General features: G+C 28.9%; 1 protein-coding gene across 1 annotated transcript in view; it reads right to left on the reverse strand.

Moving 5' to 3' along the window:
• LOC117175306 (lachesin) overlaps window positions 1-12,572 on the reverse strand; it is a 179,069-nt gene extending 166,497 nt beyond the window's left edge. Inside the window, exon 1 of the mRNA XM_033365014.1 lies at window positions 12,471-12,572. Within this exon, the coding sequence (XP_033220905.1) occupies window positions 12,471-12,560 (90 nt within the window). The 5' untranslated portion in view covers window positions 12,561-12,572. The remainder of the gene's footprint in view (window positions 1-12,470) is intronic.
• Window positions 12,573-25,303: the final 12,731 nt, after the last annotated feature.

A 25,303-nucleotide genomic window follows, 5' to 3' on the forward strand; every position in this document is an offset into this window, starting at 1 on the left:
TTTATTTTTGCGAACGCTTTTTGTATTTTTTCAAATACTGTGAACATTAAAAAAAACATGTGTTACCTAGAAATATTTTATTTAAAATTATTGCTATTTTTAATTCAAAAAATAAGCTTCGAAATTTTAAATGTTAAAAATAATTTTTGAAACTAGTATCTTATTGTTGTATTTGTAATCAATAAAATATATTTATAAAAAATTCTAATTGTTAAAATTCGGGAATTTTCCAATTCGGATATTTTATAAATCGGCAATTTTTTCTCGGGAATTTTATTATTCGGGAATTTTATTATTTGGGAATCTTATTATTCGGGAATTTTTCAATTCGGTATATATTAAAAACTGTCGGGAACTTTAATATTCGGGAGTTTTCCAATTCGGTAATATTATAAACTGTCGTAAATTTTATTATTCGGGAATATTCTAATTCGGGGATTTTATAATTCTGAAATTTTATTTATCCGAGAATTTTATTATTCGGGAATTTTCCAATTCGGTATTTTTATTTTTCGGCAATTTTCCACTTCGGTATTTTTATTTTTTCGGTAATTTTATTCTTCGTGTATTTTATTATTTGGAAATTTTCCAAATCGGTATTTTTATTTTTCGGCAATTTTATTATTCGCGAATTTGATTTTTTGGGAATTTTCTAATTCGGGAATTTTACTGTGCCGGGAATTTTATTTTTCGGGATTTTTTATTCCTATGAAGCGAGGCTCAAATTCTACTTTTTAGAAATAAAAATTGACTTTATAATAAACAATAAAACATTATACATCTGTGAGCAGTGATCTAAATATCTGTATATTTTCAAAATTTCTGAAATGTCTAAGATTTTTAAAATTACTCAAATGTTTAAGATTTTTGAAATTGTAATAATTATCAACGTTTCTGAATCTTAACAAATATTAAAATTTACTAAAATTTCCGAAATTTTCTGAAATTGGTGAAATGTGAAACATTTTTATACTTATCCAAATTTTCTAATAACTTTGAATTTTACTAAATGTTCCACATTTCTAAAATTGTCGTAATTTGTAAAATGTTTCAAATTCTTTAAATTTATAAAAATTTCTAAAATCTTCCAAACTTATAAAATTATCAAAATTTTTAAAATGTTTCGAACTTATAGTTATAAAAATCTCTAAAATGTTCCAAATTCATAAAATTATAAAAACGTCTCGAATTGTCAAAATTTATAACATTACTCAATGTACATTTTTTGATTCATGAAAGTTTCCAAAATTTTCCAAATTTTAAAAATTAGAAAAATGTTTCAAATTGTAAACATTTATAAAATTACCCAAATTTCACAAATTTCCAAAGTGTCGAAATTTTCAAAAAATTCTGTAAAAAAATTACAAATTTGAAAAAATGATACTATTAATAAAATTTATAGGAATATAAAAAAAATTTTAAATGTTCTAAATTTTGTAAGTTTATCAAAATTTCTAAAATTTTCAGAATGTTAAAAAATGTTAAAGTTTTTCGACATGTAAAAACGTTCTTTATATTATTTAAGTTTCTAAAATTCCCAAAATGTTCAAAATTTCTAGGATTATCAAAATATCTCCATTTTTCAAAAATTCTCATGTTTAAATTTTTAAATTTTCAAAGTTTCTACTTTTTAAAAATTCTAAATTGTTAAGAATTTCTCAGATTTCTTTAAAACTCTTGAATTTCAAAAAGAACTGATGTCTTTTAATCTTTTTATTATTTACATTTGCCATAGATTTGCAACATATTTAAACATTTAAAAATTTCCTAAATACATAAAAAGTAGATTGGGGTTTAGAAATTTCCAGAATGTTAGAAAATATGTTTATTTTAAAAATTCATAAATTTTAATAATTGTTATATTCTTACAAATTTTGAACATTTTGGAAATTTTTTGACATTTTGCAAATTTTGAACATTTCAGAAATTTTTATAATATTTATAATTTCAGAAATTTTGGAAATATGGCAATTTTTGGAAATTTTCAAAATATACTAAATTTAAGTTAATCCAGAATTTTTCAAAAAATTTCATTTGCGTATAAAGTTACTTTTTACACCTGCAATATATTTGAGGTTATGGCTGACCAAAGAAGGTCACTACCACTTTGAGAATGGATGTGGAAGATGAATTGAGCAGGTTTGGTTGTGGATTGCAACAAAGATTGAATTTTCACTCAAAGTAAAAAACAGAAAAACGGCTTTGTATAGTAATAACAAATTAAATTTCAAATTTTTTTGCTAAAATAAAAAATTGCTCGGAAGATATGGGGATAATGAATGAAAATAAAAATTTCTGATAAAACAATTATTTGTTGCTAAGAAAATCAAAATTACAGATCACAATACAATAGATTTGTTTCTAATAATTCCACTTCGAAGATCGAGAAAATTAATGTGGCAGTTTATCAGAGTTGACTCGGTTGCGGAGTGCGACAAAAAATTCAATTTTCAGTAAAACTACAAATGAAAAACATAACTTGGATATACTGAATGTCTTATTCATTATTCAGAAGAAACATTTGATTGAAACGAGATAGGCAGCTTCGAAAAAATAAATATAATAGTTGAACCGAACAGGCTCGGTTGCGGATTACGATAAAAAAGACGAATTTTTCGTTAGAATAATAAATAAAAACACTCTACCGAGATATAAATTATCTCAATTAGAGTAAACAAATTTTTATGTTAACAAGTTTGTCGATTCGGTGAAAATGGACTGTGAATTTTAAATTTTAAATTTCTTTGATATCAAAATCAGCTTTGGATAACAATTAAGAATAAAAAAATGCTATTTTTGTCAAAATAAAGACTACTACCTATCGAATGGACGTAGCAGATGGTCACCCGTTCGAGTGCTATCCGCACTCGTAAGGGTTCACATCTGGACTCTTCCAGAGTCGATATTCACCTATTGGCTAATACCGTCGGTTCCATTAGTACTAGAAACGTCCTTAAATACATTTTTCTTGCCAATCAATGTAGAATAACATTTTGTGCATTTTTAAGATTTCTTCTTGATATGTTAAGAAAATAAATGAAAATTGTTTCTGAAAATCAGATATCTACTTACAAATATTTGTTTAATTCAATAAACATGCGTTTTCGCATCCACCCTCTTTATACACTCAGACCCCTCACGTTAACACACACTCTTCGTTATCCACGACGTGCAATAAAAGCAATCAATCTGTTTTCACGAATCCCATACCTGCTGTTAATCTTCGCTTCAGGAGGGTCATTTGAGATTTATTTCTTCCAAACAAAAAAGGTTTGTTCAGAGTTTACCCTCTCCTTAAAAAAATATTTTACAATCAAGTTAACTAATGGTTACCAAAACAATTTGATTTTTATGATATTATAATACACCCTAAATTTAAACATGTCAAAATTTGAGCGATTAAATTAATTAGACATGTTTTTACTAAAAAAGCAGTCATTTTTACTGATAAAAGTATTGATGAAATTTCTCTATGCAGTTAATTCATTTTAATATTGTATTATTTTGTTGAAAACTATATTATTTTTGGAGAATTTTTTTTCTTGGCAATGAAACTCTATTTTGTTAACGGGTATTAAAAATATTTAATTTTAATTTAAAAGTGATTTTTGAGTTAACAATCGAACTGCTTAGTTAAAGGTTAAACTATTTCGTGGGAAATTACAATATTTAGTTGAATATTAGTTTCTTTTATTTCAAATTCATCTTTATTAATAAAAATACATTCTGGTTCAAAATTCGTTTTTTTGTTGTTGAAATCAACTTTTTCAAATTAAAAATAAAAGACATTTTCGTCGAAATAACAACTGTATTGTATTCTAAATTGCAATATTTTTCGGTTGAAGTATTTATTATTACATTCTTTGTTGATTTCATCTTATTTTGGTGAAAAATATTTTTTGTTTCTAAGAAAATTAAGTTGTTCCACTTATTTTAGTTACAAATTGAAAATTAATCTCGTTGGTTTAAAACTGATTTTTTTTCTAAATTTTTTTTGTGGAAAACTCATGTTTTTTTAGTTGGAAATTTAACTTTCGGTTAGAAAGTTTGTGTATTTTTTTAAAAATTCGTCTTTTTATTCAAAAAATAATCTTTTTGGGCAAAATTTATTTGCATAGGTTAAAAATATACGTTAAAAATAATTTTGTTGTTTCAACATTCGTCATTTCAGTTTAACTTTTTCGTTGAGAATTTTTGTATTTTTTTTTAATTTGTCTTTTTATAGAGAATAAATTTTCTTGGTAGACAAATCATTTTTTCTGATTAAACATTCAACTTCTTGTTTAAATGTTGAACTTCTTCGTAAAAAATTCATTTTTGTTAAAATGTATTATTTTACATGGAAATTAATCTCTTTTGTTAAAAATTGAACTATTTTGTTAAAAATTCGTTTTCCTAGTTGAAAACTGATTTGCTTATTTGAGAAAATATGTATTCTATTTCTTATTGAAAATGTAACGTTTTCAGCTGCAAATTCAACAGAATAAATCATTGGAAAGCACTGATTTCATCAGTGTGTCAAAATCATTGACTTAAAACATCACTTTTGTTAAAATTGAGTTCAAATCAGTGTCCAGGAATTTCACTAAATGCAAGAATTTTATTGAATTTTCAATAAGGAATTGTAAAGGATTTTTAAGCTACCTAAATAAAGAAAATTGCATTTAAATTCAAAGCAATTATATCGATTTCACAAAGTTAAAGTTATTTTAAAGATATTGGCGATAAAAAAACTTGAATTTTAAGAATACATTAAAAATTCACACCTTTATAGCTAACAGATATCTTCATTCTCACGTTCTTATCAAGAGAAGGTATTAGATTTGTGTTAAATTTGACTGCCCCCCCCCCTGTTTTTGTCAAATGTCCTCGTTTTGAGACCGCCTGAATCCGAAAAACAGATTTTTACGAATTTGTTTGTCTGGCTCTGTGTGTGTGTGTGTAGATTTTTAGTTTGTTAGCACGATAACTTTTGAAAGAATTGACAGATTGGATTGGCCTTTAGTATACTCTTTTAGTGTCCTAAAATAAAGGTCAAGTTCTTCAGCCAGCCATTTTGGGTGAAAATTCAAAAAGTCAGCAAATTTCGTCTAAAAAAAATTGGAAAAAAGCTAATAAGATTTTCAAGAGAGTTGTCCAGCTTGATTATTGAATTAGGTTTTAAATATTTTTATATATAAACAAATATGACGAAAAAATGGCCTTTTTTATATTTGACGTTCCCGGTGCTCGTCAATAACAGGAAAATAGTTGAAATCGCTTAAGTTGCATAAAATAGCATTAGTTAAAAATATTCAAATATTAGACAATATACAAAAAAATTTGTTATCAACAAATTATTTGTTAAACCTTTTTTTTATGATTTTCCATGAATACATGTTTTTTCAAGTTAAGTTGCAAGAAATTGGAATCGAAACTAAATTATATAAAAAAATTTCTCTTCCGATTATATTTGCTTATAATATAAACAATTATAATCAGTAGAGAAATTTTTTAACACAAATATTCGGTTCTTCTAGGTCATTTTTTTCAAGGTCATTTCTTTTTAATTTTGAAAATTTATAATAATTTTAGAAAAATTCATGATTTTTTTATTAATCTTATAATTCTTTAAACAAATGCAGGATTCGTGCGTTTGTCGACAGAAAAATTTGATTTTTTTACTGGCAGTCACTGAGGTAGGGATTCAATTTAGAAATTAAAAAAAGGTAAAGCTGATATGTAGACTGTATGTGCTACGTTTAAATCGTAAAAATAAAATTGCAAATGAGTAAATTCAGTTTAAAAAAAACCGAAAGAAGTTGCAGTAAAGTGTTTAATAACAAATTTTTTCAAGCAAAGCGCATTTTGCATAAGTGTAAGGAATATACAAATCCCGAGCTCGAAGCGCGAGAACCATAAGTCGCGCGCCCTAGGCGCGCTCAAACTTGCAAGCGAAGCGAGCCGCGCGCGCAGTGCTCTATGAGAATGTGCCCGCGAAGCCGGCTGATTTTTTAAAATAAAAATATAGCATTGGAGATCTTTGAATTTCATTGACTTTCTGTGAATTCTTTTGAATTCACACTAAATATTTTGGAATTCCTTTGAAACCCACAGAACGCAATTGATCTTTGCACAATTTTTTATTTTCCTAAATTCACCTGGAATTGTTGCGAATTTTATCAGTTTTATTTTCTTTTGCGTCAGTCATTTTTAATTCAACCTGAATGCTGTCTCATTCGTATCAAATTCATCGAATTTTCTTTAATTCCCTTGAATTCTTTTATATTTACTCAGTTTATATTGATATCAATAAAACATTTTTTATTTTTCGCAATTCACTTGAATGCATTTGAAATTGACCCTAAATTCTTATAAGTTTATCCTGAATTTTTTCAAATCATTTTAAATTGTTTTTATTTTTTTTATCCTTTTAGAATTTACTTTCATGCTACTAAATTCATTGTGTTCTACTCAATTTGATGGATTTCTTTTGTTTTATTTATTGGGGTTAATTCTGAAGTCTCTTAAATCTCCTTGCATTCTATGTTTTTTATTCAATTCTTTTGTATTTCTTTTAATTTTTATAAATTCACTCCAACCTCAATAAATTGAATAAATCAAGTTAGTATTTTAGAATTGGTTTAAATGTACTTTTTCTTTTTATAAAATCAATATAAATCTTTTCATTTTTTTTATATTCCTTTTAACTCACTTGAATTCAATTTAATTCGTGTCCTTTTTTATTTTTATATTCGCTTGCATTCTATTCAAGCCCTGAATTCTGTTCACTTCCATGTAAAGGAATTCAATTGATTTATTTTTATTCTTTTTAAATTCATTTAAATTCTTTCAAATTTTGCTTAATTCATACCAGTTTTGACTAAAATCAATAAAATATTCCAGATTTAAACATTTTTTTGCAATTAGTTTGAAATTCACCATAAATTCTTATCAGCTTTTTCTGAAACATTTTCAATTTTTTGAAAGTCTTTTCATGTCTTAAATCATTCTAGATTCACTTCCATTTTACTGAACTCACTGAAATTTTTTGGAGTTGAAAAGTTTTTGAATTTATTTTGAATTTTTCTTGAATTCTATATTAATCTTGAATTGTTATGCATTTATCTTTATGCTGAATTCGCTTAAATTCACCTGGAATTTTTATAAGTTTCATCGAATTCTTTTGGATTTTTTAGATAAAGAAAATGCATTATCATATTTTTTTACAATTTGATTCAAAAAAAATATATTTTATAGTACTATAGGAATCTATCAACTAGAGAAAATTTATATTTTTGATGGATTTCAAAATTGGATTTTTTTGTAACCTTTTATAAATATTTTTAATTGTGTTATTTAGGATAATTTTTTTGTTTATATTTTAGAAAAAGCCCTGTGCATATTATTCAAAGAAAAAAACTTTTCAGGGGCAATTTTAGTTTGGTATTTGAAGAAATGAAAACTAAGATAATTAATTTTCAGACATAAAACGACCTATTACAAATTGTAAGCATTTTTTAAAATCTATGTTAGTATTTTTTCAACAAAATGAAGAAATTCGGAAGGTAGCGTAAACAAAATTAAATAATTATAATAATTCCAGTTATTGGAAATTCTGATGTTTATTGAATTAGAAAAAACAAATAGTGTTCCGACGTATTTTTTAAGTGAGGGATTCTAATAAAATGAAACTATTTTCAACGCAGACCAACCTGGAGAGGAATAAAATCCTTCCTGATAAGATTTTTCAATTCTTGTTTTTTAAATTATAAAACGTCACATCGATCCAAATTTCGTTAAGAATAATCGATTATTTTTTATAACATAGGCTAGTCGTCCAGAAATTTTAGAACTTGTCCTCCTTCTCCAACCCTCCCAAATTTTATAGAAGAATATACGCAGCATTATTGATAAATTATTTATTATTAATAAAATCAAAAAACTATGAATATAATTTCCATTCTTCAAAGACTGATAATATCTTTTGTAATTTCTTGAAAGAAGTTTATAGCATATCCATTCGTATTATACAAGAAACGAGAAAAGATTGTCATGGAAATCGATGAGGCTCGGGTTTCACGATTACGTGATTTAAAAAATATTGTCTCACTCAGAGTCAACAATCCGAGGATGATGCTAAATTATATCTTAAGGCTGCATGCTAAGAATTCAGATTGCTTTCTCTCTCGCTTTAGAGCACGAATTCAATCCGCTGGAAAAAATGGTAATAACTTTTCAAACCATTAATCCAACCGGTATTGGAAATAATCTAAAAAATGAAAGTGAGCCTATTTCTTTAGTCACATCTGATTCACTTATTGCTAAGAAGGTATTTTTTCTTTTTCATTTTTCTCTCTGACAGTGTGACATCTTTTACAATCTTGGAACTTTCTTCGGATGCAGTGGTGCCGATAATGATCGGTCCTAGAATCACGTCTCAACTTTGCTTCCTGATTCACCATTTTCACCGAGAGGAACGCTTTGGAAACTTTTCTACTGTTAAATGTTTCAATGTGAAACCTGTGTACGAAAAGCCATTTAGTTTTTCGATCAGGCATCAGAAAAAAAGAGAGGTCCGCTTGTCTCTCATTCTTAACTTTTTGTTTAAAAATGGTTTAAATAAATTTCTGTTTAGGCATTAGGGTCTTATAAGAATATATAATTATCTGATTATATCTTTATAAAAAACAAATCTGGCGAAAATTTCAACTGCAGATAGGGACACTACTCAGCGTTCAATACGTACACTGTTAAAAATATTTGGAATTCTACAACACTTTTATAACACTTTTAAAATAGGAACGTAAAGTAAAATTGCGAACATGGTAAATCGTCACTCTCCAGCATTCGAATACATGTATTAGAACTTTTATCAAACGAAAATTGTACACAAGGAATTCACGGAATTAATGGAATTGACTGAATTCAAGGAATTCATAGAATTTAAGGAATTCAGGGAAATTCAAGGAATTCGCGAAAATAAAGGAATTCACGAAATTAATGAAATTCACGGAATAGATGCAATTCAAGAAGTTCATAGAATTCACGAAACTTATTGAATTCGCTGAATTTATCTAATTTAAGGAATTCACGTAACACCCGGAATTCATAGAATTCATGAAATTAGTTGAATTCATACAATTTGCAGAATTTATGGAATTCACGGAACCCATGGAATTCGAGGAAAACTGAAAATTCACAGAGTTCTCGGCATTCATGGAATTTTCAGAAATAATAGACTTGAAATAATTCGTGGAATGAAAAGATTTCAAGGAAATCCAGGGAATTCGTGGAATTTCGCGGGATTTATGGAACTCACGGAATTCAAAGAAGTCACGAAATTCAAGGAATTGACATAATTCACTGGATTTTTGTTATTCGTGGAATTTATAGAATTTATGTAATTAGCGGAATCCACAGAATTCACGGAATTTGCGGTATTTATGGAATTCATAGAATTCAAGGAATTTACTGAATTTGCAAAATGTATGGAATACATCGAATTTATGGAATTCACGAAATGAACGACAATAATGAAATCCATGGGATTCATCGAATTCGCTGAATTTATGGAATTTAAGGAATTCACGTACCATCCGGAATCTTGGAATTCATGATACCCTAGTATGAAAGGTATGGGGGGAAAAATGACGGAATGGATAAAATTTGGAGATTTTCTGAAGATGTTCAAAAACATTAAACTTTTAAAAGTTCGCTTGTCAAAGAAAGAAAATTTGATAGGAGGAAGGAAATAAGGAAATCATGGGTTTTCAAAGAACTTAGGTCTCTTTTAAATTTGTAATTATTTTATTTAAGTTTAGTATTAATTATTTGAGACAAATTTTCAAGAAATCTGTATTATCATCAAAGAAGTACACGCATTATTATGCTAGGTATTACAAGTCAGATTTTTCAATGAAAAAATTTAATTTGCAAAACCTATTTAAGGATGTTCAATAGTTCTATCAAGTTTAAAAATAAGCATTGTTGAAGATATTTATAAATGCGATTAAAATATTTTCATTGTTATAATTATAACTATCTTTAAAAAATAACTGAATTCAAACTTTAGAAAGAAATAGTTTAGGTGGAATTGTTTATTTAACAATAGTTAATTGTAGTTATATATTTCTGCTTACTCACTCAGTGAAAGTTGTTTTAGGGCTCATTTGTTTCCTGAAAGGATTCTCCACAAATCTCTTCGGTATTTTTTTATTTAAAAAGTGTGATTTAGAAGAAAATTGTTGAAAGGAATATTAAATTTTTAATTAATAAATAATTCTTGTTTATAAAAACATGCGAAAGAATTTGGTAAAGAATTCTTGAAGCTAGAAAATTAAAATCAGTAAGAATGGTATTTTCTACTTAAAGAGAAAGCCAAAACATAAACTCGACATAGCTATTGTTAGATAATTAATTTCAATCTAAAATATGTTTTTATTGTTCCCAATGAGCCCTATTTAAAAATTTTGATTACGCTTAAAAATATTTTTTTTAGTTTCATAAACAATTTTTAACAGTGCTCATGTTTAAGCTTAAGGTAACTAGTCAACATCCTTAGATCGAAATTTCCACAAAATAAAAATGAATTTAGCACTAATTATTACATAACGAATTCAGATTTTTTTGAATTAACTGTTTTTTTTTATTCTTTCCTCATTTTTTTATTTTCATCCGAAAAGTAATGTTTTCATTTTTCGTTATCGACAGTGAGAAGATTTTGTCAAGATGGAGCAGGGAACACAAACCCTTTCCATTAAAAAGATATGATTGTTTTCCTGATTTTGTTACATTTCCATACTGTAAGATAATATTCAGTTATTTCTTTTACACTTCTTCAAACGCTTTCTTTTTATTTTACAAACATGGAGAATTCTAAAATAAAAGTTAAATAATCTTTATATCAAAAAACAAATAAGATAATAGAAAATTAGAGTTTTATATTTTTGTTTTCTCTTCAGGTAAAAGTTGTTATAGGGCTCATTTTATGTAATTCTCCTCTAATCTTTTTGGTATGTTTTTACATAAAAAATATTAATCAAGAAGAATAATGTTCATGAAAATAAGAATTTCGCAATAAGTGGATGCTTTTATAATAAAAATGTGTCCGAGAGATTGGAAAAGAATCCTTTAAGAAATAAAATAAGCGCTACGAAATTAGGATTAAATGCAAATCGAAAGTTATACCCAGAGAGAAAGAAAAACGATAAAACCCGAAATAACTACGGTTAAATAAATAATTTCAACTTGAAATATTTTTTTACAGTTCACTATAAGCCCTATTCTAGAATTTTTATTAAGTATAAAAATATTTTCTTTAATTTTATAAACAGCTTTTAACAATACTAATTTTTGATCTAAAGTAACTAGGTTATCTGCTTAGATCAAAATTTTCACAGAAGAAAAATGAATTTTGCAGTAACTAATGCAGCTTCCCTTGAATTTCTTTTTTGTTTAATTCTGTCCTCATTTATTGATTTTCATCCGGAAAGGAAAATTTCCATTTTCGCTATCAAAAGTTAAAAGATTTTATCCGGATGAAGCAGGGAACACCATCCTTTCCATTAAAAAGCTGTAATGGGTTTTCTGATTATTTTACATTTCCATACAGATTCTCCATAAATTCTTATCGTGTATTTTTATTTAGAAAAATGTTATTCAAAAAGAGAGTTGTTATGGGAATAGCAATTTTACAATAAATAAATGTTATAATAAAAAAAGATACCAAAGAGATTGGTATACAATACTTTGGGGAATAAAATGAGCGCTTCAAAATTAAGATTAAAGAAGAATGTTAAGTTGTAGTTAGAGAGAAAGAAAAAACATAAAACTAAAAAAAATTGTTGTTTAATAAATAATTTTAGCCTAACTTATGATAATATTTATCTTAAATTTATAAAACGTTTTCTAGAATGTTCACTTTCGAACTTAAGATAACTAATGCAGCTTCTCTTGAATTTACTGTTACGTTTACTTCTTTTCTTGCTTCTCGGATTTCATCCGAAAATAAAATTTTTTTTTCGTTTTAGAAAGCGAAGAAATTTAATCCAGATGATGCACGGAATACTATATCCCTTTGCATTAAAAGATTTAATGGTATAATTTCAGTTTGTTTTCTGATTTTATTACATTTACAAATTTTTTTACATTATCCTAATATATGTCCTATATATAATATAATTTTTACATCATTTTCCTAATGAGAAGTTGTTGTTTTATTTTACAAATAGGGAGAATTTTACAACAAAAATAAAATAATTTCTATATCAATGATTTAAATTATTAAGAAAATTACTACATACTTTATTAGTACCATGTCAGTTAAAAAACTTTATAAGGTCATTTAGTGAGGCATGAATATACGAGAATTAATTATTGAAATTAAGCAGAATAAAATAACGTATTTTAGCGTCTGTTTATGTGTCAGAAAGAACATAACTCAAATAATTAAAGTAAAAAGAGAAATAATTTCTGCGTATTTTACCGACCTTATGTGTTCCTAAGTTCTCGATCACACACGGTAGACTGACGTCCCTTCCGAGAGGTACGGTTACATTTGGTATTGGCTCAGCAAACATCGGCTGCTCAGTTATTGCTGAAAAAAAAAGATTTCAGATATTTATTTAAAAATGTGTGCTTCGGTTTAGGAAGTTTTTTTCTGAGGGTTTCTGATGAATTATGTCCTATTTTTAACTATCTTTTTTTTTGCTAATTAAAGTAGCTGTATTTGCATTATTCACTAAAAATGTAATCAGTTTTCATAATACCTTTTTCTAGAATACAAATTTTGGTACCAGGTTCCAAAATAGAAAATTTTTATTTTAAATAATCTTGAAATAACTGGAAAACTTTAAAAAATCAATAAACTTGAAAATTTCGGAAACTTTATTTTTATTACATGTTACAAAAAAGTTTAAAAATTATGCCTAATATGCATCCTATTTAACAAATTTGTATGTAATTTTACGAGTTAAATTTTGTTTAGTGTTTCAAATTCATGGAATTGAATTCACTCGTAAAATTAAGTTTCCCTGAATGTGTCAACACGAATATTTGAAGAACGTGCACTGTTCATTCAAGGGTGACAGTATGGTTAGAGCAGTCAAGGAATTGATTACTCGATTCCTTTACCGGAAGATCCCAACATTTGATTCTAGTATCATCTTGGGCTTTGAGCTTTGACGCTTTGTATAAAGTTCTAGACTCAACATAGATGTGTCAATCAGAAATTTCGAAATTGAAACTACTAAATTCGAGTGTAAGTACATATATACATTATATAATAAATTAATCAAATTTAAATCTTTTGTTGTAAAAACTTGAATACGCCAATATAAATTATAAAATACAAGTTACAAGTAGATTTTTCCAATTTCTGCTGCGGGTATGGTTAACTATAAACAGTTGGTTATTTTAAAATACTGGAAGTGGGGTTAAATATAATTGAGAGGTAATTTTTGCCTATTTTGGGTACACAATCACTGTAAAATAGTGTTTTTTAAATTAATAATGAACATGAGGATAAATATAATTAAGAGGTTGATTTTGTTGAACTAAGGACCAATTAACTATAAAAATGTAGTTCTTTTTATATATTGACAATAGGTTCAGATATTATTGAGAGGTAGATTTTTGTGAGTTGGGTTCCAGCCAAATTTAAAAGAATGCTTTTTTAAATACTAAAAATGAGGGCAAATATAATTGAGAGATAAATTTCGCTGAGTCGTACAGTGGGAGGAAATGCACTTTTTTCATTCAAAAATATCCAGAGCCTTCAATTTTGGTCCGATTTAGAATTTTTTCTTAATTTAAAGTTAATTAAATTCTTAAGAGCTTGACGTTCCGCAATTTTGTCTCCTCTGTTTGTTTATCAATATTTTTTTCACTTGAGGTATAGAAATACTGAAATTTTATACATAAACATTTTTTACGCATCAATAATAGATTAGGAACACTTTATATTGTCTTAATTGAATGTTTGGGGAATCATAAAATACAAATAATCTGTTTATTATTCCATTTATTTGTTATAAACAAATTTTATGAACTAATTACCAAATAGTCTTATTACGGGTGAAAAACTCTGTTTGCTAAAAGTGCTTTTTATTAATGTAGGAATGACATTTAACTACAAAACTATTTCAGAAGCGTATGATAACCATTGTTATAAACAATGCTTGTGGCAAAATATTAAAATTTGAGATTTTTTTAAATGATAATTTCCTTCATTTGGCAGAACAACTTTAGGTGTCCCTTAAAATTATAAATATTTAATAATACTTGATAAAATATAACAATGAAAGTTCTAATAAAAAAATGAGATAAACAAATTCTAAATTTTTGCCCTTTTGCATAGATTTCTTTTTGCACTGGGAATATTTTAAGATGTTGGACGAATGAAGGCTAGTCAAAAAAATATTAGAAAAGTTAACAATAACCACTGTTATTAACCATTCTTGTAAAAAAATGTTTGAACTTAAGGTTTTATCAAATTTAAATTTTCTTTGATGGACAGAATGAGTACAGATATTCCTGAAAATAATATATCTTTTGATATGAATCTTTGCAAAATTGGGGGTTTGCCTACCAAGTCAGTGGGTTATTGTCAAAAGATTTTGTATTGAGTAAATCTTAGCATACAGTGTTATAATTCATTCACCATCTATTGCAATTGAAAACACGAATTTTTCTAATTGAAATTGCGAACATTTGGAATTCGTTTATCTAAAATGTTTACAAACATGTCAGTAGTTATATTTTACTAAATAATATCAAAAATACATTTTTAGGAATATCCTTAGCAATTCTAGCGATTACAGAAAATTAAACTTTGATAAAACTTTAAATTTGAATATTTTGCCACGAGAATTACTTATAACAATGATTACTGTTAATTCCTTATATAATTTTGTAACTAGCAGTCATTTTTCCAACAGCTTAGAAGATATCCAGTGCAAAGATTTGTATTTCAACAAAAATTTGAATTTGTTTATATAATTTGTTTAAAAAAACTAAAATTTTCTTATTTGATCAAATATTAATAAGTATTAATTATGTTAAGGAATGCCTGAAATCTTTCTGTCGTTCTGGTGATTGAAGAAAATTATATTTTGAATAAATTTCAAATTTTAAAATTTTGCCATAAGAATTGTTTATAACTGAAAATTCAAAAAATTGTAAACGAATACTATAAAGTGGAAATTTTTTCAGCGAACCTAGATGCAGCCATTTGACATATCAAATATGTGAAACAAATATTTTTCTTAGATATTTTTTTTTAAGTACTGGAAATGGGGTCATGTATAGTTTGAGAGGTATGGCCCAGCAATATGAAGGCGAATGGATAATTTTGTAGTATTAAGGTCATGTTATGAGTGTAACAGCTGATCAAGTCAGCCCTAAGATCAATATTTTTTCACTCATATTGAAAAATAAAAGTTTAAATAACGCGAAATTTTTTTTTAGGAAATGTTGATAAATATTTAAGGATCGTTTTTGGCCTTGCAAATAGTTGGTGTAAGAAAAAAGTTAATTTATGCAAATAATGATTATCGACGGACACATTTAGGTTTGACAGCAGGAGTTTGACTTTTAACTTTCTCTGACGGTAATCACGCAATTTGTTTTACCCACAGATCCCTAGAAGTTCAAAGTTGTCTACTCGCTGTGCTAGTGCTGCTTTGACACAGCTGATACCAGACTGATACGTATGTCAGACCAAATATGTTTATTTGCATTTCAAGTGCAAACATTAGTTTTTGCATTATTGGTGCATAATGTTCATGAGCGATTTTTGTTGTTTTGTCCCACTTTGATAAATATAAACCTCATAACTAGCCCATTGACAACATTGCAAATTGCTTGCAGGGTTTGACGACAGCACTGTCGGTATTTCTCCATAATAGAAATGAAAAAAACAACTTTTTTCACTATTCTAATTATTTAGGACCAGAGACAAATTCTTGCATGCCTTCTATTTATCGTGCCAAATTTTTAACGCAATATCTCATTTCGTGTGGACGTAAGTTGGGAAAGAAAACTTCCACTGGTATTTTCTACAAAAAAAATTTTTTCCTCAAAATTGTCACCGGAACAAAGCAGAAGCATGGACTTTATTATCTCCTCTTTCATTTCCCAAACTTTTAGAGCGATACCTCATTTCGTTTAGACGTGATTTGGGAAAGAAAAATCGAAGGCCAGGTTTGGTCACGTGACCCTCTCGTCACATGGCCTTAATTATTATTTTGTGTTTTATTAAACTTTTACTCAGGTGAACCCGGTTATAAATCATAGCCACGGACTAAGTCAAGTGACTGATGAGATTAGAATGTAGTAAGTTAATTCGAATAATTTAATACAAAGCTTGAAACCTCCTGTGCTAATGTTGTAGGCATACAATGACGAGCGGCCACGAGCGTTGGAGGTGACAACATTCACCTCTGGATGCTTCCTTAGAGCTACCATCTGCAACTTCACGGGTTTTTAGTCGCTCGCTTCCTGATGGTCAAGAAAGTTCCTTACGATGCGACATGTGTTTAATAAAACCGCCTTCTGAGCTGCTGCCAATACCTCACTGACTCCTAAATGTTCAAGATGTTCAGCGCATCTTGCGTGCACATTGCCTGTAGCTGAAATCACAATGGGATAAATAGACGCATGATTCACATTCCTCGATATGGTCTTTACTTCATGCCGTAACTCGCTATACTTGTGAATCTTATTTGTATAGGTTGATTGCAAATTTCGGTCAAGCGGACAAGCTATATCGATGATGTAGACTCTTCCACCTTTTTTTCTCGCATCACGATGTCAGGTTGATTGGCTCGGATGTATTGATCCGTTTGGATAATAACATCCCAATATAAGATGTAATGTTCGCCTTCTAAAACGGGCATCGGAATGTATCTTATGGAAAGGCATTCATTCTTTCAAGAGTACTAGATTTAGGGCAAGTTGTTGATGTATAATGCCCGCTACATCATTATGTTAGTGCTTATATTCTCTTTGAGTCTTCACGCGATAGCCATCAATAATGTGTTCGATGGATTCGTTGGTATCTCCACATAATCGGCACCGGTCAACCACGTCTTGGTCTAACATGTTTTTGCGATAATTTCTAGTGCTGACAACCTTGTCCTGTATCTTGATGACGAATTCTTTCGTCTCTGGATACAGAATACCCTTTCTTAGCCAAATATTGGAATGCCTCACTATCCGCTTCATTTTGATCTAACGTTTTGGAGTGTTCGTCATGGTTGGCTTTCTGCCTCTATTGTATTTCTAATTTCTCTGTGGTTTCTGCCCTGGTATTCAAGGCCACCTCTGAGGACAAATTTAAGGGCGTGCAGTCAAGATCCGCTTTACAGATGCTACTGTAATGCGCAACATTTCGTTTTCTGTTGAAATAGTCTCGCAACTGTATAACTTGTGACTCACACCATTTTTGACATCTACAAAGCCCCTGACGAAGGTGTTCCCCTTACTAAAGGAAAGGTGTTCTCCCTACCGAAGGTGTTCCGCGTTAATGTCGCGGTAGGGCTTGAGCTTTCCTCTCATGACTTTGACGGCTGCGTTGGTGGTAATATTCGTCGGAGCGCCCCTGGAGCCACAGCTGGAGGCAACAGCATGCGGGACGGTGGCGATAGTGAGCTGCGAGATGGTCAAGCTATCTCACTAATCAAACAGATGGCCAGAAAGAACATCTGCGACAAACGGTAAGCAGTGGAACATCAACTGTGCCTGCTGATGATGCTTTGGCTAGCGTTAGCTATTTGCAGCCAACCACCTCGACAGAAATACCGTGGGAGAGCATCAATTGGGATACCATGATGAAAGAGGAATTGGTGTGTCTCTATTACTAAAGTGCGAAGTTTGAAACGAAAATGGATAAGACCGAAATTAGCTGTAAAGTATCCTAATATAAAAAAAGTCGCACTAAAGGATCTTATCTCTGAGGTTAAGGACATCAGGACTAATCTGCATGTGACAGAAGACCGAGCAATGGAGATTAAACAACAGGTTGATTAGGCTTGGAAAAACGACGGCAATGAACATCAGTTAGAGGAAACCTTATACAACCAGAGGCAGATACAGAGGTTCAGAAGCCAAAAAAGCGACGAAAATGGACATACCATATGCACAGAGATGTTATGCGCCTTCATTTTTTAGCAGAGAAATGTGGGCAAAGTGTGATGACAGAACATCATAGACTCTTCTTACTTAAATAACCACAGCTAGCCACAAAGATAAATCAGCAGAATCTGGCAGATCAAAAACACTCAATATCTGTAAACAGACTGCTTTCGGCTGTTAAAGTAGCTGCTATCAAAATGGAAGTGGAACAGCAGCTTTCTATTGATGAACTCGCCTTGGAACATGTGGACAACGAAGACTTGATTGCTGCTTAAAAAAATAGGTGCTAGGGATAATGAACATTATGTACCTGATCCATTAGAACCACATCCGGATATTTCTAACGTAATATCAACAAAATCAAAACTTTCAGACAGATGAAAGAAGGTTCTATCGTGAACTGAGAGTAAAGCCAAATAACTAGCAAGGCACCGAAGTCCCAAAATTGAAAGATATGACTAACAACTGGTCGTGTGTTTCAAGAAAAATTAACAGATAAGTTTTCAGAAACAAACACAAGCAACAATATCCATTCAATTTTAATTCATAAAAGCTCTCTCCATTCCTTCGAAGTTTTTTATAATCATAAATCTTTGGATTTCAAAAAATCTTTTAAATTCTCAAAAATCTTCTGTTACGTTAGTGTTTTTCATTGAAAATTATTAATTTTTTTCATAAAAATCATTAGATTTCAAATAGTGTGTACCATTATTCAATTATAGGTTATATTGGCGTGTTTCACCTGAAGAGGGTATTTTTCAAAAAATCATTACATTTAAATCTAATGAGTTTGTTTGAAATTAATTCGTTTTTAAACATTTCAAAGAATATCACAGTGCTAAGATCCTAGGAATATCTATATAATCTTTTAAACAATTTAATATTATAATAACGTTTTGCACCGGACATCAGTTATTTTAAATAAAAATTACTTAATTTACAAGAATATGATTTACAATTTGTAATAATTTTTGGCAAAAAAAGTCTTTTTTATAAATACAATCATAAGATTTTTCAGATTTCTATGGATCTTTAGATTTATACCAGACATCGGTTGCTTTAAATAAAAATCATTTAATTTGAAAATTAAACTCACATTTTTAAACAACTCTTAGCTTTATTATAGTCTTTTTGGCCGGAAATTGACATCTTTTTATTTTATTGTATTGAAATATTATAAATTAATTTTGAAGGTATTTTTAGATTTTTGAGGTTAATTTTCGGCTAATTTGCTTGGAACTTTTCGGCACACAATGATGGCGCTCATCTGTAAATTCTATTAAATCTGCAAGAATTAAATTATGTTTGTAGGTCACTCTTTTTTTAAATCGTCGTTGGAAAATTATATTAAATGTTATGGTATTTAATAAAATTATATTAAACATTCTTTGAAAGTAAAAAATCTGCAAAAATGAAAATTCTCTAATATAAAATCATAAATGTAGCAGAAATGAAACTCGCCTCCACAGTGGATAAACTTCCAAACAACGGGGAATAAATAATAACATATCCAATATCAATTTTTTCTGAAATTTATTAAGAACTTTACCATACTTTCGAGTAAATAATACATTTTTTACTAATAAAGATTGACCGAAATTTGTCAGTCATTAACTGATTTTCAGGGAATCTTTAACATTGCATAATTTAAAGTTTGCTCGACTTTACATTAGCAAACTTTACCTAACTAACATGAAATCTTATAGAAATTTTCCTTAATGTGTGACAAAATAGTTTTTAATAATTACACCACGTGAATTAATGTTTACTTCTGGAAATATTTACTCTATACAGTAGAAGCCGCGCAACATTATGCAATTATTAATAAGTTAATAAGTTATTTAAAATAAATCCACATTTGTAAGTTGTTTACTTTTATTTTCTAAATGCTTGTATTAACTTTTTTTATTTGAAGTATATTAAAAATATATAACTCTTCCGAAATTTCTATTTCTTCCGTATTATCCGAGTTTTCGCTTATCCGAGGTATCTCCTCCTCACATTACTTCGAATAATCGAGTTTCTACTGTATTTGGAAATTTTAACAGTTTATTACAAGAATGTCAAACTTTCTCTTTTTGGTCCATATTTCTCAATTTCACACAAAAGTCTGGCAAAGTTTCCTAACCAAATTTTCTCCGTGTGGAGTCAAATATAATTGAAAGGTCGTTTTTCCCGAGTTAGGGTACGGCTAACTATAAATAGGTGGTGCTTTTTAAATACTAACAACGTGGTAAAATACAATCGAGAAAAACAATTTAATAAGTTGAGGTATGGCCTCGGGTATGGCTAACTGTAAAAGGATGTTTTTCCATTCTTAAAAGGAGATAAAATATTATTGAGATGTAAATTTGTGCAAATTTGGATATTTAGCCCTTCAATATAGAGAGACCTTTTCATGCAAAAATAAAGTTGCTATTAAAAAAACATTGGCACTATCTTATCCTGATAGGATGACAAATCTATTGCAAGTGCCAGATTTTTTACAGATCATCCATAAATAATATGAAATTATGAATTAAATCAAAATTGTATTTTCAGTAGATGAAACTAGTGAACCGGAAACTAAAAGATTTGGCTAGCTCAGCCCCGTCTTTGGAAAATGGTGGAGAAGCTACTTCTATGAAAATGGAAGTATGTAAATTATTAGAATCTTAAATTATAAATAAATTAATTATTTAAAACAAAATTATAAATGGTTATTTTATTTTTACACAGCTGTCTTTAATTAAATTTGTTGGAAATAATTGACGGAAAGAAAACAATTGATTTTAGGGGACGATAAAATTATGGACGAAATGGCGAAATTAACTAGTCTTCTAAAATTAAAATGTAATCTTCAGTCTGGTTTGCTAAGACCGGACAATTATTAATAGAGAAATTATTAGTAGAGTTATATTTTGTTTTTAGAGGTCCCCTTCACAGTATTTCCCATCAACCATGCGCCTTTTTCCTATTCAGTCGACTCAAGAAACCGATTATAAAAAAATTTTCGAGGAGTGGATCAAGCTCTGGCATAAGTGCGTTGCAGTCAATGGAAAGGGCTTTGAAGAAGACAATATCGATTATGGTGAATAAACTTGGATTTTTAATTTAAAAAATAAGATCCTAAAACTTTCTAATCAAGGTGGTATTAAAAAATTCTAAGCTAAACTCAATGGGGAAATATACAGTTTAACAATAAAAAAACTAATCTTTAAAACAGAGATATCGGGACAATATATAATGACCAGGTAAAACACATCCAATTAAATAAATCACAATAAATACATAAATCACCAAATGAAAATAACTAACAGATTAATCAATTCAATCAAGATATCAAAAAAATAATTCCCCAATTCAATTAAAACAAATTATAAATTGGGACAAAAGGAAAACAAAAGGCCACACTATTTTCGTGAAATATCCCTCTGGAAAATTGAAACAAATTAATACCTCAAGGACAGGAACAGAACCCGGAGTGATTATTTGGCGATAAAACAATGATAACTGATTTGGAAAACGATAAAACAGTTCCAGATAAGAAAAAACTTCTGACGAAAGATGATAACTTTTCTGGCGTTTTTATCTTCTTTGAAAACTGGCTGAATCGTGATTGGTTGAATTGACTATGTAATTGGCGTTGCCAAAGAATATTGAAACAGCAGAAATAGGATCTCGGGGATGTGATTGCAATGGAAATTCGGTCTCATCCAAATTACTCCCTTATAAAATTGGTGATAATTTGTTCACCAGTTCGGTCCAAATGATGTTCAATTTACGTCCAAAACATCCTCCCTAAAGTACGTAATCAACCAAGCTGATTAATAAAATTTCTAGTAAGACTCTATCCTAATTAGAAATTATAGCACCAGGAATGTTGTGAATGATAGACGGGCCTGAGCTAAAGAGGCCCCACTCGCATTGCCGGGGACCGACAATAAATCTTCCCAACAAAATAGATTATGAATTTCGTTCGGAGGCGAATAAGTTATTTAGGTAATCAAGTGTAACCGAAAATTTTAATCCTAGTAGCATTTTAAGATGTTCAATAAATATCGGGATATTAACACCCAGCAAATATGGTTACAGAACAGACCTGTGACTGTTCTAGAACAAAAAAAACTTGTTTTAGAACAGGTTAGTAACATGTTACGAACATGTGAGTAACTGCGTCATCCCCCATACACTAAAACAATTCTGCATCAGTTCCAGAAAGCTGTGACGTACGATCTGTGACATTTCTAGAACAATTCTAAAACTCGGTTACCAGTTTATGTAACAATTCTGTAACAGATGTAGAACGCTGTGACAACGATCTGTAACATTTCTAGAACAATTCTAGGACTCAATTACAAATGTTGTATAATAAATCTTTAACAGATCTAGAGCGCTGTGACAACTGATCTGTAACCTTTCTAGAACAATTCTAGAACTGTGGTACGCTGCATTGTAAAAAATCTAGGACAATTTTATAGCATTTTTATAACAATTCTGTAACAGTTGTTGAACTGTTTTTTTAGCAAATATGGAACAGTGTTATTTACTTCTCACAGCAATAGGCGAACTAATATTTGTTCCCAATTCGTTCTAGAAACACACTTGTAACAGGGTTCTAGAACTCCCATATAAAAATGTCACGGCACAGTTCTAGAACAAACTTGAAACAAATATTATAGAACATCTGTGGTCAGTTTTTTCTAAAGCAATTACATAGCAACTGTTGCAGGACAGTACTGTCACATAGATCGAGAATAGTTCTATCACAATTTTGTCACAGTGTTCTAGAACAGTGTTACCTCTTTGTTCTAGAACAATTCTGGCACTACCTTGTTACAACTGTTATAGAACACAATTCCATTTTTGATCTGGATCAGTCACAGTACGTGTTTGCTGGGCAGAAATACAAGATCAGGTTGACACAATGCAGTAGGATTGGCGGGAAAATTTGAAATAGAATGAGTTACTCCAATTGACAAAAGGCGTCTTATTTGCTTCTTGAAGTATCTCCCTCGGTCTGGAGGGTTCAGGATTCATCAGGATGGTCTCTATTTCGATAGGTACATATCATAAAAAGGAAAAAACAGGCAGAATCTATTCTTAAGCTTAAACTGCCTTAAATAATTAATCCAAGCTTTGGAAAACCGCCCAGCGTTTGGATTATTGGGACTATAAGAATGAAATTGTTTAAAATCGAAAAACCGAAATAGTCTGAATCTTGAAATTGAAGGAACTGGTGACTTGCAAACATTTTGCAACGTAACATTTTATCGTCCTAAATGCTTAACTATTTATAATAATCAGAGTTGATATACCGTTTCGGCAAACCTTTCTGACGACAGTTATTAAATTAATGGCGTTCTGTCGCATTGAAAACACATTCCTAATTAATACGGTGTACCTAGCTTATGGCGTTGTGGTTAAACAACGAAATATAGATGTGCTCTGGCTGAAGCACGGATGCCCAAGAGTCGTTCCGAAATGACTCCCGTGAGGATAAACCGGAGTTTCGGATTCAAATTATTATTTGGCTCGTGAGACAAACTACCACCGAGTCAACAGTACGCCCGCCGCTACCATTCAGAGCGAGATGAAACACCGTAAAATTGTTTAGTGCCGCCCCGGAATAAGGAGGTAAATTATTATAGTTTACATTAATTTACCTAAAAAGGCGAAAAAATTGTTTTACAATCTTAACGAATTATGCGCTTAAAAAAGATGTTAGCTCCAGACAGTTGGTTTCTGATAATGAAAGTTTTAATTTATTTAAAGAAATTACTTGTCTAAATGTCAAGGATTGAAGAATTTCTATTGATTGAAATATACTTTATTTAAAACAGCCATTTACGAGATTTCCAAATTTGTTTATTTAATAGTAATGATACTAAAATTTCTTTACCATCCGAATTAAGAGTAAAAGTGTCTATGTAAATAATTTAATTGCATGAACAAATTGGATTTGATCAACTCGGATAAACCTACGCTTCTATTGTATTTGACTATATAATATACAAAATACAAAATTTCGGTACCGGCAAATAAAATATGACAGGTACAAATAATAAGATTTCAGAATTTTTTTTAGTGATTCGGATTTTATCTTAAAAATTAATTTTAAATATTGATGAATTGGAAACAATTTGTTGTACTCAGGACGAATTTATAATATTTGAGGACAAATTAAGGATCACAACAGTTGTTTGAAAGTATGAAAAAATTTGAAAATATATCAAAAAAATCTAATCAGGAGTTTTACAAATTTTAGAGAAGTTCAAAAAACTTAAAGATTTCTGATAAAACTTCAAATGATTCTTTATTTGAAACATTGATTTCTCAATTTCATTAAGAATGAAAATTTTTGAAAAGATTAAGTGCAAGAGATATGTAGGCATTTGAAAGTGATTAAAAAATAATTTAAAATTGGTAAGGATTTGAAATTTTTCAAAAAAATATAGATTTTTGAAGATTTTGAACAGTTTAAAAGATTTTTTTCTTCTAATTTTGAAAGGTTTAAGGATAAGAAACGTATTTTCTTGTGACGTCTAGAAGAATTTTCATTGAATTTTTGTTTACAATTTTGCAGGATTTTGTGAAGCACATTTTAGGTAGAATTTTGAATCATGTGAAAATATATTAAGAAAAACAAAATACAATTTCAGAAATAATAGTAATTTAATTTTTATTCAATTTCACAAAAGAATATTTTTAGAAGTTTTGCAAGATTTCAAGGTAATAAAAAAAATTGCATGTCCATTAAAAAATTTTAAGTGGCGTTTTGTTTAAAAAGAATTAAATTTTTTAATGAAAGATTTTTAATTTTTAAACGATTTGAAAAAATGCGAAGAAAATCTGGCGGATTTTAAGGTATTTTTTCTACTTTTGGAATATAAATTAAAATTTTATGTTTGATCTTAAAAGTCTAATTCTAAGTTTTGAAGATTTGAAAACAATTTGTCGTATTCTGACTAATTTTTTAAAGATTTTAGGAAAATAAAGGATTTTCAAAGTTGTTTTAAAGTATGAGACGTTTTGAAAATATTTCAAAAAATTTTAAACAAAATGTAAGTTTTTTATTATTTTGAAAAAAGCTTATTAGAAGTTTTAAAAGGTTTTAAGAAAATAAAAAAATACACTTTAAATATTTTTGATACAACTTCAAATTATTTAGGATAATAAACGAATTTTCCTGAGATATCTAGAAAAATTG

The sequence above is a fragment of the Belonocnema kinseyi genome, chromosome 6, assembly GCF_010883055.1.
Source record: "Belonocnema kinseyi isolate 2016_QV_RU_SX_M_011 chromosome 6, B_treatae_v1, whole genome shotgun sequence".
NCBI classification, from domain to species: domain Eukaryota; kingdom Metazoa; phylum Arthropoda; class Insecta; order Hymenoptera; family Cynipidae; genus Belonocnema; species Belonocnema kinseyi.